This window comes from Lipotes vexillifer, unplaced genomic scaffold, assembly GCF_000442215.2.
Source record: "Lipotes vexillifer unplaced genomic scaffold, Lipotes_vexillifer_v1.1 scaffold617, whole genome shotgun sequence".
Taxonomy (NCBI): Eukaryota; Metazoa; Chordata; class Mammalia; order Artiodactyla; family Lipotidae; genus Lipotes; species Lipotes vexillifer.
In genome coordinates, this window is record NW_006771417.1 from 1,305,099 (window position 1) to 1,319,046 (window position 13,948).

General features: G+C 39.0%; 1 protein-coding gene across 3 annotated transcripts in view; it reads right to left on the reverse strand.

Moving 5' to 3' along the window:
- Positions 1-13,948, reverse strand: part of ADAM22 (ADAM metallopeptidase domain 22) — a 243,068-nt gene that overhangs the window by 96,643 nt on the left and 132,477 nt on the right. For all 3 annotated transcript variants that reach the window (XM_007446746.1, XM_007446748.1, XM_007446747.1), the window contains exon 4: positions 9,239-9,305. In XM_007446746.1, the coding sequence (XP_007446808.1) occupies positions 9,239-9,305 (67 nt within the window). The remainder of the gene's footprint in view (positions 1-9,238; positions 9,306-13,948) is intronic.

Here is a 13,948-nt window from a genome sequence, read left to right on the forward strand (position 1 = left end):
CTCTCGGTTTTTTTTTTTTTTTTTTTTTTTTTTTTTCGCAGTACGCGGGCCTCTCACTGCTGTGGCCTCTGCCATCGCGGAGCACAGGCTCCGGACACACAGGCCCAGCGGCCATGACTCATGGGCCCAGCCGCTCCGCGGCACGTGGGATTCTCCCGGACCGGGGCACGAACCTGCGTCCCCTGCATCGGCAGGCGGACTCTCAACCACTGCGCCACCAGGGAAGCCCTTCCGCTATACTTCTGTTCAGCATTTAAAATACTTTATAATACTTTTGTGAGGATATCATGGGTCTTGCAACAGTAATAGAGAAAATTACTATTTTCTCTATTAGTAGAGTACTATTTTCTCTAATAGTAATAGAGAAAATTACTAGTGAATCCTCCTTCTGATATAATTCACCGCTTAAAAATGAAAGTATTTAAAAATGGACAGCAGCTCAAACCCAGAGGACCCAAAGGACAAGGTTTCCTGTGCTGGTCATCTCTAAATTAGAAGATCCTGGAATTGAATCCCACCATCCCTAAAATTCAATTCAATAATTTTTTATCAAATTACTAGAAGTTTAACCCTATTTGTATATTTATTTTTGAGAAAGTCTAGATCTCATTCTTGTAGGATTCTTATATCCTGAGGTTTAAGAAAAATCATTTACGTCAGCAGTTAGGAGCTAATGAAGTCATTAAATATAATACAATTTAAAACTAGTTTAGCTACACCTAATAAGTAAATATTGTATATAAGGAAAATACATTGATCAATATTTTTTAATCATTCTAATTTTATTACTAGTCATACTGATGTTAAGTCATGGCTAAACTGTTTCAGAGAATGGACTTAAGAAATTTCTCCAAGTCATCTAATTTTAAAATGTGTATATTTGTGGTTAATTTGATTTTTAGTAGTGTAAAAAGATATCATGTCCATAGTTATGACATCCGAAATTTTCGCTCTGGCAAAAGAACCTGTGTGAGGTACCTGCATGCCCATCCCACAACCTGTGTCACCTGCCTCTGAAGTTTTCCTTCATCCTGCACCAGAGGTTCTGCTCTCAGAGTTTAGGCTCAGTGCTCTGAGTCCTTAACCTAAATCTCCCAGAAAATGCAGCAGAAGAACACAAATACAGATTCTAACATATGGGTAGTTGCATCTGCCAAACATTCCTATCATTGCAGCAGAAGCCCCTCAAAGAACCAACTAAAGATCTTTAATTGGGGCTTACCTGGTGGCGCGGTGGTTAAGAATCCATCTGCCAATGCAGGGGACACGGGTTCGAGCCCTGGTTTGGGAAGATACCACATGCCTCGGAGCAACTAAGCCTGGGCGCTGCAACTACTGAGCCCACGTGCCACAACTACTGAAGCCTGCGTGCCTAGAGCCCGTGTTCCGCAACAGAAGCCACCACAATGAGAAACCTGCGCACTGCAACGAAGAGTAACCCCCGCTCTCACAACGAGAGAAAGCTGGCGCGTAGCAACGAAGACCCAATGCAGCCAAAAATAAATAAATAAATAAATAAATAAATTTTTTAAAAGACACCTTAAGAAACATTATTCTTTTAAAACACATTGTGCACATTTGAAGTATTCAAGTATTGAGAATTACGGTCCTCATGGAGAAATCTAGAAAACAGTATGAGAAAGTGTGAATACAATTCAAGATCACAAGCAATTTTTTATGGATGCTTTTTACGTTTATAGAAGCTAGAGAGTTAGCATGAGCCAGGAAGGTATCTGTTGTCCTGACAGTCAGCATACATAAATTTTTCTAAGTAATTTCTTATAGTTGTCTTCTACTAGTATTTTTTGCTTGTTATGGACACACTCATTGTGGAAGACAAAAAAATTAAGGTGGGATTTAAAAAAAACAAAGGTATATCTTTTTTTAAGAAAATAGAATTGAAATGGAAATCTGACTTAGAAAAATGAATGCAAAAGGAATTTGTATTCCTAGAGAGTCTACTGGTAGCACAACCACCTGCTGGGAGATGATATGGTGCTGAGCTAAAAATCTTTCATGGACCTCCAACCTCAGGGAGGGGAGATGGATGTGACCACCAGGAGAAAAACTATCTTGTAAAAAAACACTCAGGCTTTCTACTTGCTTCTATATCAACATCCCTGATACTCTGTTTCCAGAAGTGACTGTGGCCATTTCAGTTTGCCTAAACAATATTTTTTAAGGAAAATTACACCACCATTCCATCAGAGTAAAAGGTTCTCTAGAGTCACAATAACCTCTCCCACCCATTAAGCAAACACTTTCTCCCCTGACACCTGCTCTCCAACACATAACCCTCTCTCCAATTCCTTCACCCATTTCCAGACTTCAACCTTGACCCTTTGCTTTTGACTTCTTATCCATCTTCTTACTGCCACTATGGACATAATTAAGACTTTGAGACAATGATCCTTGAGTGCACTCAATTCAATTAAGTGATGGGTAGTAACCAGTTAAGTGCCAGTCAAAAGTCAATACTGGAAAATGTGTGTCTCTACATATCCATCCTCAACGATTGGTATCCTGATTCAAGGACGAGTTGGGAGTGCTCACATACAGTTTAGAAATAATTTGAACTAATAAAAAAAAGACACTCAGCAGCTATTACTTTTGATTATTATCATAACAGATCAAATAATTTAACCAAAAAAACACTATCAGAACAATAATATTGATGACTGGTCATGATCTTTCATTGGTAATAATACAATTAATCATATCTTTATCAAGATGTCTATTTTTACTTTTTGACTCCAAGGAAATCCACTTCCTCCCCCATCCATACATATCTAGAGGATTTACCATTCCTCTCCTAGTGTTCTAAAACTCCTACTATGGCTATTTTCCTGAGATATGAAAAATAAAACAGACTTTGTACTAGAGTGTGTCTTTACCATTTTTGCCCAAGGCAACTGACGTTATCTAAAAGCTACCCAACTGCGGGTTTCCCTGGTGGCGCAGTAACTTGGGAGTCTGCCTGCCGATGCAGGAGACACAGGTTCGTGCCCGGGTCCGGGAGTATCCCACATGCCGCGGAATGGCTGGGCCCGTGAGCCATGGCCGCTGAGCCTGTGCTCCGCAACGGGAGATGCCACAGCACTGAGAGGCCCGCGTACCCCCCCCCAAAAAAAAGCTACCCAACTGCATAACCAAATTTAAGAGGGATACCTAAAAAGGCTCTTCACTTACACCACCATTTCAGTTTAAAGAGAAGACTACAAAGGAGTAATTGTTAGGGACCTCCAAAAAATGAGATATGTATATAATAAGTCTACATAAAATACCTATCAATTTGTATAGCTATCCTATTTTACATACTGTAGAATATATATAGATAATATGGTATAAGAGTCAGCTCTGGAGTTAGATAACCTAGATTCAAACTGCAGCTCTACCCTCCTTACTATGCTACGTTCAGCAAGTTACGTAACCTCTCTGTACCTCAGTTTCCTGTCAAGTGGGATAATAGTTATATTTATAATCAGAGGTTGTTTTAAGGATTGAATATATGTAAATTCATACGCCTGTCACATCATGAACAATAAATGTTAGTGATTACTATTATTAGGATTATAATACTCATTAACCAGAGCCTATATAATGGGAGACTTAGACTGACCGGCATATTGGCAGTTGTCAACTTCAACATAAAAAAGTTAGCTAACAATAAAACAGCAAACTGGGGCATCCCTGGTGGTGCAGTGGTTGAGGGTCCGCCTGCCGATGCGGGGGACGCGGGTTCGTGCCCCGGTCCGGGAGGATCCCGCATGCCGCGGAGCGGCTGGGCCCGTGCGTCCGGAGCCTGTGCTCCGCGGCGGGAGAGCCCACAGCGGTGAGAGGCCCGCGTACCACCCAAAAAAAAACCAGCAAAAAACCCCCAGCAAACTGCATGGTTTAGACTCATTTGCTGCTACTCATCAATTTCAGTTTCCTTTGTCTTAAGAAGCCAGAACCATAGTTGGCCACAATCAAAATAAAAAGATTCTGTTCCCAGGGTATTCTGATTAATAGAGGTTTTATGTTTAAATTCTTTTTAAAGTTTATGTCAAACACACAAAAGTTCTCCCTCAACTAAGGGGCAAATTTCAAATTTAATTTTTAAATGAGTTGGAAATAAATGAAGTGAAAGATGATATTAATATGTTTTATTAAAGGAACAAATAAAAAGTATCTATCATGTTTTTTTCTGCTTAAAGCCTTTCTTTGTAAACTTTGGGTAAAAAAAAAGGTTGACATAGAACTTCAAGATCAGGATTATGCACCTCTATGATCAGAATAAAACGACCTTCCATGAGACATAGAATGTCTTGCAGATAATACAAATCATTATCTTAAGGAAAGATCACTAAAATATATTTCCTTTTACTGTAAATATAAAATTGCAATCAAGAACAAAACCCAGACTGTGAGAGACTGTATAGGATAAACAACCTGATTTCTTCAACAAACATCAATAAATTGTAAGGAAGAATAAAAAGAGAAAGATAAGCGGAAACCAATGGTTTAAAGGAGACTTTTAAAAACTTAGTAAAAGAAAAACAAAAACCTAAACACACAAAACTAAACTCTAGGACACACTTGGGTGATAAAACTATAAACAAAATTAAGGAAAAAATAACCACAAAAGTCAGGATAGTGTTTACATGTCTTACAAGAGGAGGAGGGAGGGACCTGGGCTTGGGAAGCAGCACATGGAAAAGTGGGCCAAGGTCTTTTTTTTTTTTTTTGCGGTACACAGGACTCTCACCACTGTGGCCTCTCCCGTTGCAGAGCACAGGCTCCAGACGCGCAGGCTCAGCGGCCGTGGCTCATGGGCCCAGCCGCTCCACGGCATGTGGGATCCTCCCAGACCAGGGCACGAACCCGTATCCCCTGCATCGGCAAGCGTCCTCCCAACCACTGCGCCACCAGGGGAAGCCCTTCAAGGTCTATTTCCTAAACTGGATAGTGGTTATCGGGTGTTCACCCTTTAGTCATTTTTGTATCAGTGTTATATTTTACAATTAAAAAGATTTTAAAAATAAAATTGCAATCTAAAAGATTCACCAAAGTAGCTATTAAGTATTTTTTTCATGAAAATGTCTTCCTTTTCCTACATACATACTCACACCCTTAAATCAAATGCACTGCACCTGAATTTTCACAAATAAAGGTTCCATGACACCTGAGAAGAGTCATTTACCAGACTGGTTTCTAGCCATTGTTTAAATCAGACTTGATAATTACTTTGATTTTAATTTTGCATCCTCAAGATCAATATGATTGGGCTTCACTGGTGGTGCAGTGGTTGAGAATCCACCTGCCAATGCAGGAGACATGGGTTCGAGCCCTAGTCCGGGAAGATCCCACATGCCGCGGAGCAACTAAGGCCATGCGCCACAACTACTGAGCCTGTGCTCTAGAGCCCATGAGCCACAACTACTGAGCCTGTGCTCTAGAGCCCATGAGCCACAACTACTGAGCCCGTGTGCCACAATTACTGAAGCCCAAGCACCTAGAGCCCATGCTCCACAACAAGAGAAGCCACTGCAGTGAGAAGCCCACACACCACAAGGAAGAGTAGCCCCCCACTTGCCCCAACTAGACAAAAGCCTGTGCATGGCAACAAAGACCCAACACGGCCAAAAATAAATAAGTAAAATGAATAAATTTATATGAAAAAAAGATCAATATGATTATGTTTGTGCCAACTGACAAAAACAAAAAGTTCTTACCTACAGTTTTGCTTTGATCGCATATACCCTTTCAAACACTTCAATGCCAGGAGAAAAGCCAATTTAGAAAAAAATTCATAGGCCTCTTAGGGAAGGTGTTATGGGCTAAATTTTATATTGTATTCACCTAAAATTCGTGTGTTGAAGTCCTAACCCCTAGTACCTCAGATTATAACTATATTTGGAGATAGAGTTTTTCAAGAGGTAATTAAGTTAAAATGAGGTCATTAGGGTGGGCCCTGATCCAATACGACCGGACTGGTGTCCTTCTAAGAAGAAATTAGGATACAGATACACACAGAAAGAAGATCATGTGAAGACACAGAGAGAAGACAGCCATCTGTAAGCCAAAGAGAGAGGCTTAAAGAAACCAACCCTGCTGACACCTTGATCTTGGACTTCTAGCCTCCAGAACTGTAAGAAAATAAAATAAATTTCTCTGTTCAAGCCACCGGTCTATGTGACTTTGTTATGGCAGCCCTAGCAAACTAATGTAGAAGGTAAAAGAGGAATAAAATATTGGTTTTTTTTTTTAAGTAGTACAGGGAAGAAAAAGAAAAATATGAAATGTTATAATTTTACAGTTTTACTCGACTCATAATGTATAGTAAAAAGAGAAACTTAAGAAAATTCTGAGTCATTAGTAAAGAATGGAGATCTAACAGACTCCATGTAAAAAGAAACACCCAAAGAGCTAAGCACAGAGGGCAAGACATGAGGAAACCAGCAGGAAAATAACTGGCTACTGACTTTGATTTGATGGGACAGGACTCAACGCTTTCAATATGGTTTCTGGAAAAAACCCAGAGGAGAGTTTTGAGTTTTAAATGGACTAAAAACAAATTGAGGTGATAGGTGAGATCAAAGTGGTTTTCTTAATGGGAGAAATTCCTCTGGCTCTAGGGTTTGGATGAAGTTTGGATTTACATTTCCCTGGTTGAATAGGCTTGGGAGTTAGGCAAACCATCAAGGAAGCAATTCTCAGGCTGGAAAATCAGCAGTGGTTGTGTGGTAAAGTCCGTGTTCTGGGTGTTATATATACCCATGGAGCCTAATGATCTGAGTGGACTATGCTTTGTTGATTACTATAAGCTTCCTGCAAAGGGATATTACTGTAGAGACAGCAGATAGCTATTGCTGGATCCACCCTCCAAAGCTCCATGCTTATATTTGCATTTCATCATTCCACTGACAGACATAAACGGAAATAAATAGTGAACTGCCTGTTTCCTCTCTTCTCTAATTTAGCAAAGGAATAAGATACACTCTGCATTCCGAAAAGCATCATACAAAATAGAAAATGAAATCAAATAAACAAGGATGAGAGTAAAAGAAGTCCAGAGACTCTAAATCTAGTTAAACATTTTTTCAGCTATAAGCAAACTGGCTCCATTTTCTTATGTCATACTAAGAAGAATCCTAATATGCTTTCTCATGTAACGCAGTGATATAAATCAATCAAAAATTCAATTACTCAGTTTTCAAATAAGTTTAGAATAACTTTCTAGAGGGACTGGCATAATTATTATATCTAGATCACTTGTAAAAATTAACATTTTGCTTTAAGTGTTTATCGTTTAGAGATGTATAGATGTGTGAAGATTTATTTCCTGGGAAAAATGTCTGGAATTTGCTTTTGTAGAGGAAAAAAATTTGCCACCCCAAAATGTCTCTTTGGCATATGGATTATTTGGAGCTGAAAATAATCAAGACCCCAAAAGACTCAGGAAGAAACTTGGACCTTCCCTAAAACTACCCAAAGAGTGTGGTTAGAGGACCTGTTCCAGGAAGGGAGCCATCACCACAGATGACTACAGGATGAACTAGGTGTGTAGACGGGGAGGAACCTAGCAAAGTCTGTTGCTAAAACTCCTCTCTGTGTCCCATTGTCTCTATGTGGCCCAGCAAACATCTGGTTACCAAACATTAGCTTTTCCATCTCCATGTGAATTGCCTTCCCCCTCTTTGAGGTCCCAAACCACTACCCTCAACATCTTTTGTCTTTAGCTGAAGATGGTATTTAAGGTGAGGCTTTCAGCCTTTTTAGTGAATTACTCATTTCTTGGTCTCTCCCATGTATACATGTTATCAAACTTTTGTTTGATTTTTGTCCTGTTAATTTGTCTTACGTATATTTAATTCACAGAGCAGCTAGAAGAACCTAGAAGGGTAGAGAAAAATTTCTTCCTCCTGACAGTTTAAAATACTACACACATGTAGAGAGTGAAAAGATTATCAAAATGTTTATAACTACTGATGCTGGATAATGGGTATGTAAGAGTTCATTGTAGTATTCTTTTTACCTCTGTATATGTTTGAGATGTTCCAAAATAAAAAGTTTTCTTTTTTTAGTTAACATATAATTGCAAAATCCAATCCCCTTCACTTGTCACCAGACTAGGACAATGTAATTTATTTTGGTTATTGATAACAGAGTTTAATTTAAATAAAACGGTTTGTTACAGTAATACATTTAAATTGAAAAGCAGTAGACATAAGTTTAAAGGAAAGTAACTTTAGATAATGTTTACAATACAATGTTTACTGTTAAAAAGCAAGATACAATATTGTAAATATGTATGACACCAACTCTGTAAAATATGAAAATATAAATACATGCACAGGACAAAAAAAATACTAGAAGGAAATACAACAAAATGAAAACAAAGTTTATCTGTCAGTGATGAGTTTATGGATGATTTTTCCTTTTTTGATACATTTTTCTCCACTAACAAGTTTTCTAAAATGAGTACAAATTAAATGAATAATCAGAAAAAGAAAGCAAATATACATATTTGTCATATATATATATATATATATATATATATATATATATGGCATCATAATTCTGATAAGGCAGAATAGATAGTCTGAATGCTGTTCAGAAGAAAATAAACACTTAGCTAAAACTCTTTATACTAAACATTGGCTCTAAAGAAACTCTTGGGTGGGGTTTGGTCTCATATGCCTCAGACAACATCATCACTGATATGAAAGACACATACATTCTTATGCCTGTAACTGGAGAAATTTTTTTTTTTTGGTATGTAATCTTTTTCAGAACTTATGTGACAAGAACCAATATCTTGAGATTTTTCTCCAGGGATTTAAAACTCCCTGGGACATCCCTGTTGACATAATAAGTTCATAATTTTACCGGAGAAATCTTTCCCAAATGAATGCAAAGCCAGGCACCTAACCTGGACCCAAGATTTCACCTCTTGATTCTCAGTGCTAACCTTAAAAGCAAATTTCATAAATTATTTTCTGTGACATAATCTAAAAGAGAACTACTTGCAGTAATATTAATCCCACAAAGCATAACTCCAACAATTCCGGTAGTACAGTAAGAATTCATTTTCTGGTAACTAAATATTTTTCCCTAAGCCAGTGACACCCTCTCTTGATAAATTCTGAAATATAAAAACCCCAAAACTACATTGGAAGTATCACTGAAGATTAAAATCATAATCAGTACTTAGAAGATTCTCAGAAGTTTCCCCCAAGAGAAAAATTTTACTTACTTTCACTTCCACAGTCTTCCCTCCATGTTCAATGTGTCTCTCCACGTATTCAGAGGACAGCAAATCACTGCAACAGAAAGAAATGATGATGAAAGAGGACCCTGAAAATGTAAATCATTTGAAAATCACCATTAAGTTTACAACATTCCAGCTTGAATGATTCTTTTGGTTTGTTTTTTCTTTTATAAAGTTATTTATTTTATTTATTTATTTTTGGCTGCGTTGGGTCTTCATTGCTGGGCACGGGCTTTCTCTAGTTGCGGGCGAGCGGGGGCTACTCTGTTGCAGTGGGCGGGCTTCTCACTGCGGTGGCTTCTCTTGTTGCAGAGCACGGGCTCTAGACGCATGAGCTCAGTAGTTGCGGCTCTAGGGCTCTAGAATGCAGGCTCCGTAGCTGTGGCACATGGGCTTAGTTGCTCCACAGCATGTGGGATCTTCCCGGACCAGGGCTCGAACCCGTGTTCCGTGCATTGGCAGGCGGATTCTTAACCACTGCGCCACCAGGGAAGCCCAGCTTGAATGATTCTTTAATCCAGATTTTAAAACAAAAATAAAACTTTATAGGTTCCTTCTCTCTCTCTCTCTCTCTCTCTCTCTCTCTCTCTCTCTCTCTCTCTCACACACACACACACACACACACACACACACACACAGCCTAGTACTTGTAAAAGGATATGAGGCTAAACTGACTAAATCACCTGTCACCCCGTTGCTTAGCAGAGCTAGTTCCACCGATCTAGTTCAGCAATTCTAGGAAACTACCATTATTTTTAAGACATCTTATTCTTCCCTTTTTTACTTCAGCTTTTTTGTGTGTGAAGATTTTAAGTTTTTATTATACCTTACATCCTTCTGTGCTGTTTCTCTCCCCTAACTTTTGAATAGTGGGGTACTCCTAGGAGGCTTAGGCTCCCTACATTCCTTGGTGCTTTTTTCCTATCTCATGTCTTTAAGTATTAAGATGTTGTCAATTTCTAAATATATATTTCCAATTCAGACCTTTTCTCAAACTGTAGATGTAACTGCCTACTGGACATCACTGCTTAAGTATCTAATAGGCATCTTAAACTTAACATGCCAAGGCTGAATTCTCTGACCCTCACCCATTCCCCACCACCTGCTCAGCCCACAGTCTTCCACAACAGCTAACATCAACACCATCATTTCAACTGCTTTGCCCAAAACTTTGAAATTATTGACTCTTCTCACACCCTACATCCTTGCTTTAGCTTTTTATCAAACACTTTTGATTTACTACCATACTTTACCATTTCTCATATGTTACATGTGATATTTTATCTAACAAAATATTAGTTTCCCCACAAAAAAATTAAACAGAGGCAAAGAAAGTTAGAAGAAATGAAAAAGAAAATACTTTCAGCATTTTAAAATAAACTTTTTTGAAATCTCTCCTAAACAACCACCAGCTTCTTGTATAATTTTTAAATGTTTTACATCATCTTAAACATACTTCTCTTTAATTCTATATAAGAGGAAAAAATTTCCCCTTTAACAGAGGCACCTCAAGGCACAACTCCAATAAACAGTCTTAAAGTCTTTAAATTTTTAAAGCAGTAAAATGTAGATAAAGTTCACATTAATAAATAAAAATATAAACTTCTAAATCTACCCCTCTATTAATAAACATTCACCCAACTAAAAAACTGTGCTTCACAGTGCTCTGAAGGTCACCATCCAAAATTGTTCCAATCATAAAAAAAGGTGAATTTCTAAGCACAAGAGATACCATGATAAGCACTATGCCTACAGTTGCTTGGAATGTAAACAGAAAGATCAAACACGCATTACATTAATGCAGGCACGAGAGTCAGTTTCTTATAGTATCTGATGCTTACATTTCTATCTAGGTAACCTATAATTATAGTCTAAGTCCTTGTTTCATTTGTCTCTGGAATACATTTTCCTATTGACTTTACGGGGGAAACAGCTAGAATGCTCTAAGCTGCAAGTTGTAGAAAACACAACTAAAAGTGGCTTAAACAATCAGGACATTGATATCATTTCTTGTTAGAAATTCCAGGGCAGGTGTGATGTGAATTTGCTTCTGCAACTCTTCAATTCTGGTAGGTGAATACATTTAAAGTTTACAAAATATAAGCAAAACACTTTTTAAGATGTTTTAAGTATAGATAAGTAGCTACTAAACAAAATTTTGTTAGATGTGGGCAGAATGCATAAGACGCGTAAAGCATAAGTAAGAAGATCATATGTGTACCTCACATTGATAGAAAGGAATGGATGACCAAAAGATATGTAACATTTTCAAGGCACCTGGGTAATAAGTGTTCATGATATAACAAATATATAAAAGACACTATATATGCAAGATATGCTTATACATAAACAGTTAATATTTATGAGGTCTTATTTCAACCACCTATTGGTAACACCCAGGATTTCTCAACTTCCACAATACTGACATTTCAGGCCAGATAATTCTTTGTCTTGGGAAGTATCTTATGCATTGTCACATGATTAGCAGCATCCATGACCTCCACCCACTAGATGCCACATCACACACACATACACACACACACACACACACACACACACACACACACACACACACACACCAGCCATGACAATCACAAACGTCTCCAGACATTGCCAAATGTACACTGGGGGGTAAAACTACCCTGGTTAAGAACTGCTACTGACACCCGTTCCTGCTCCGTGTTTTCTCCAAACCAACAGAATTCATGGTTGTTCATCAAGCTAATTGGCAGGCTGCAGGTCCCGACCAAGCATATTTGTCCCTGTGTCTCTCAGATACAGCAGGTAGGTGTGATTAGCTCAGGCCCCCTTGCATCTGTGGAGCTTGCCCAAACCTCATCTCTGGTCCCTGTAACTACATATCAGCAGGGAAGGCAGATGCAGCAGAGAGAGAAGCAGATCCTAAGAATACAGTGTATCCCAGTACACATTAGCTGGAGTGGTCCTTCCACCCCACTCGCACCCTATCTTAAGTGTGCTAACCTACCCTTTTCTTTCCTCTTGCTTCTCACTGTGTGCTTTAATTTGATTTAGCAAATCATGTGATTTGAGGATTTTAATTTGGTCTGTGAGGGCTTGCTGTTTGTTCCCTTACTTCTGGGATAGCTTGCTAGCTAGTATACTTGTAGGCAACCATTGCAGCAGAGTAATTTTCCACTGGACATCACAGCGGTTCCAGGGCTGGTTCATGTGGTAGCTCAGCACCATTAATGAGACCAGGAGCATGTCCATCCTTCTGCTCTGCCATCAGAATGGTGGGTGACGTGTACTTGTAACTGGCTCCTCTCATGACCCTAACATGGCTGCTGCAGATCTAAGCATCTCATGCAGATAAAGATATTCCAAGGTAAAAAAGCCTCGTATTTCCTTACAAGAGTCAGCAAACTCTTCACAAAAAGCCTCTAGCATTCATCTTCTCAAGTATGTTTTGCCAGGATTACATTACTTGGCCCTGCCAAAGCCAGTCTTTTGACAAGGACATTTGTCTCTGAACAATCAAGATTCTCCTCTCCCTCTCTCTCCTCCTCCCATGAACATCAGGACTACTCAGAGAGAGGCAAACAGCACTACAGGGTGGAGAGAACAGCTGTTGTATAGCCAACAGACAGCTGTCTTTTTTTTTAAGTATAATTTTAATCATGAGTATGTTGGATACTTCACAAATTTCCCAAGGTTTCGAACAAAATAGTGAAGCTTCACGATCAAGATCTGCTGAAGCAAAACCTGTCATTGCTCCACCATCCACATCCCACTCTTTATCCAAGACCACACCCCCAACAGGAGAGGTACCAGAAAGATGTCTGCAAAAAACTGCCCCCTAACCTCGCTATCAGTCTCCAACAACTTCTCCAGCAGTGAGAGCGAAAAATTACCCTACAGAGTCAGTGTTTATGAGCAGAGCCAGCCAGATTGCCTCTCTTGGGAATCTGAACTAGTAAATTCAGAAAAAAAGAATCATTCAGTGGATGAAGAAAAGAGAAACAGAAAGTCAAAAATAAGCAGTCACTTGAGAGAAACTGGGCTGTGCCAGTGGTGAATCCTGTTACCCGAAAAGTGGTTCCTCTCTTGGTGGATCTCAAGCCAAAGAGTGGGAGAAGGAAGAATTTATTACTTGCAGCAAGTAAGGAGAACACCAGAGATCTTTTCCAAAGCAGTGTCTCCCCCAAGAGCAAAACTGGGGAAGTTTTAAGCTAAGGTTACATGCATATTCATGAAAGGGCTTGAGGTGAAGAAAATTCAGCATAGAATTGGGGCAATGGTCAACAGATTCCACACTTTAGTTGATTGAAGTCATGAGGGTCAGAAAAGGTCAACATCATCATTCCTTAGGTTCCATTCGGATCAATCGGGTGGTTGAGTGCTCCAGGGGGATTTAAATTCTTCAAAACAGCTCAAGAAAGTGCTTGAGGCTAATCTTTACCTCTGAAACAGAACTAGGAGTCTTTACAACTGATTTATTATCTTTGCTATTGTTACTTCTCTTGCCTGAAAACAGCTTACTCTTTGTTCCCTTAAGATCATTATTACTGAGATCTATTCAAGGGTAAGCACTGTGGCCAGGCTTAGATCATAAATGGCTTCTATGTCAAAAACCTATATCTAGTCTTTTCCTCCAGCCCAGCCCTGATGTTGGATACCTTTCTCCTTCACTGCCCTGTGAGTAAACCCCCATTACTGGAGCCAGCAGGAATGGGA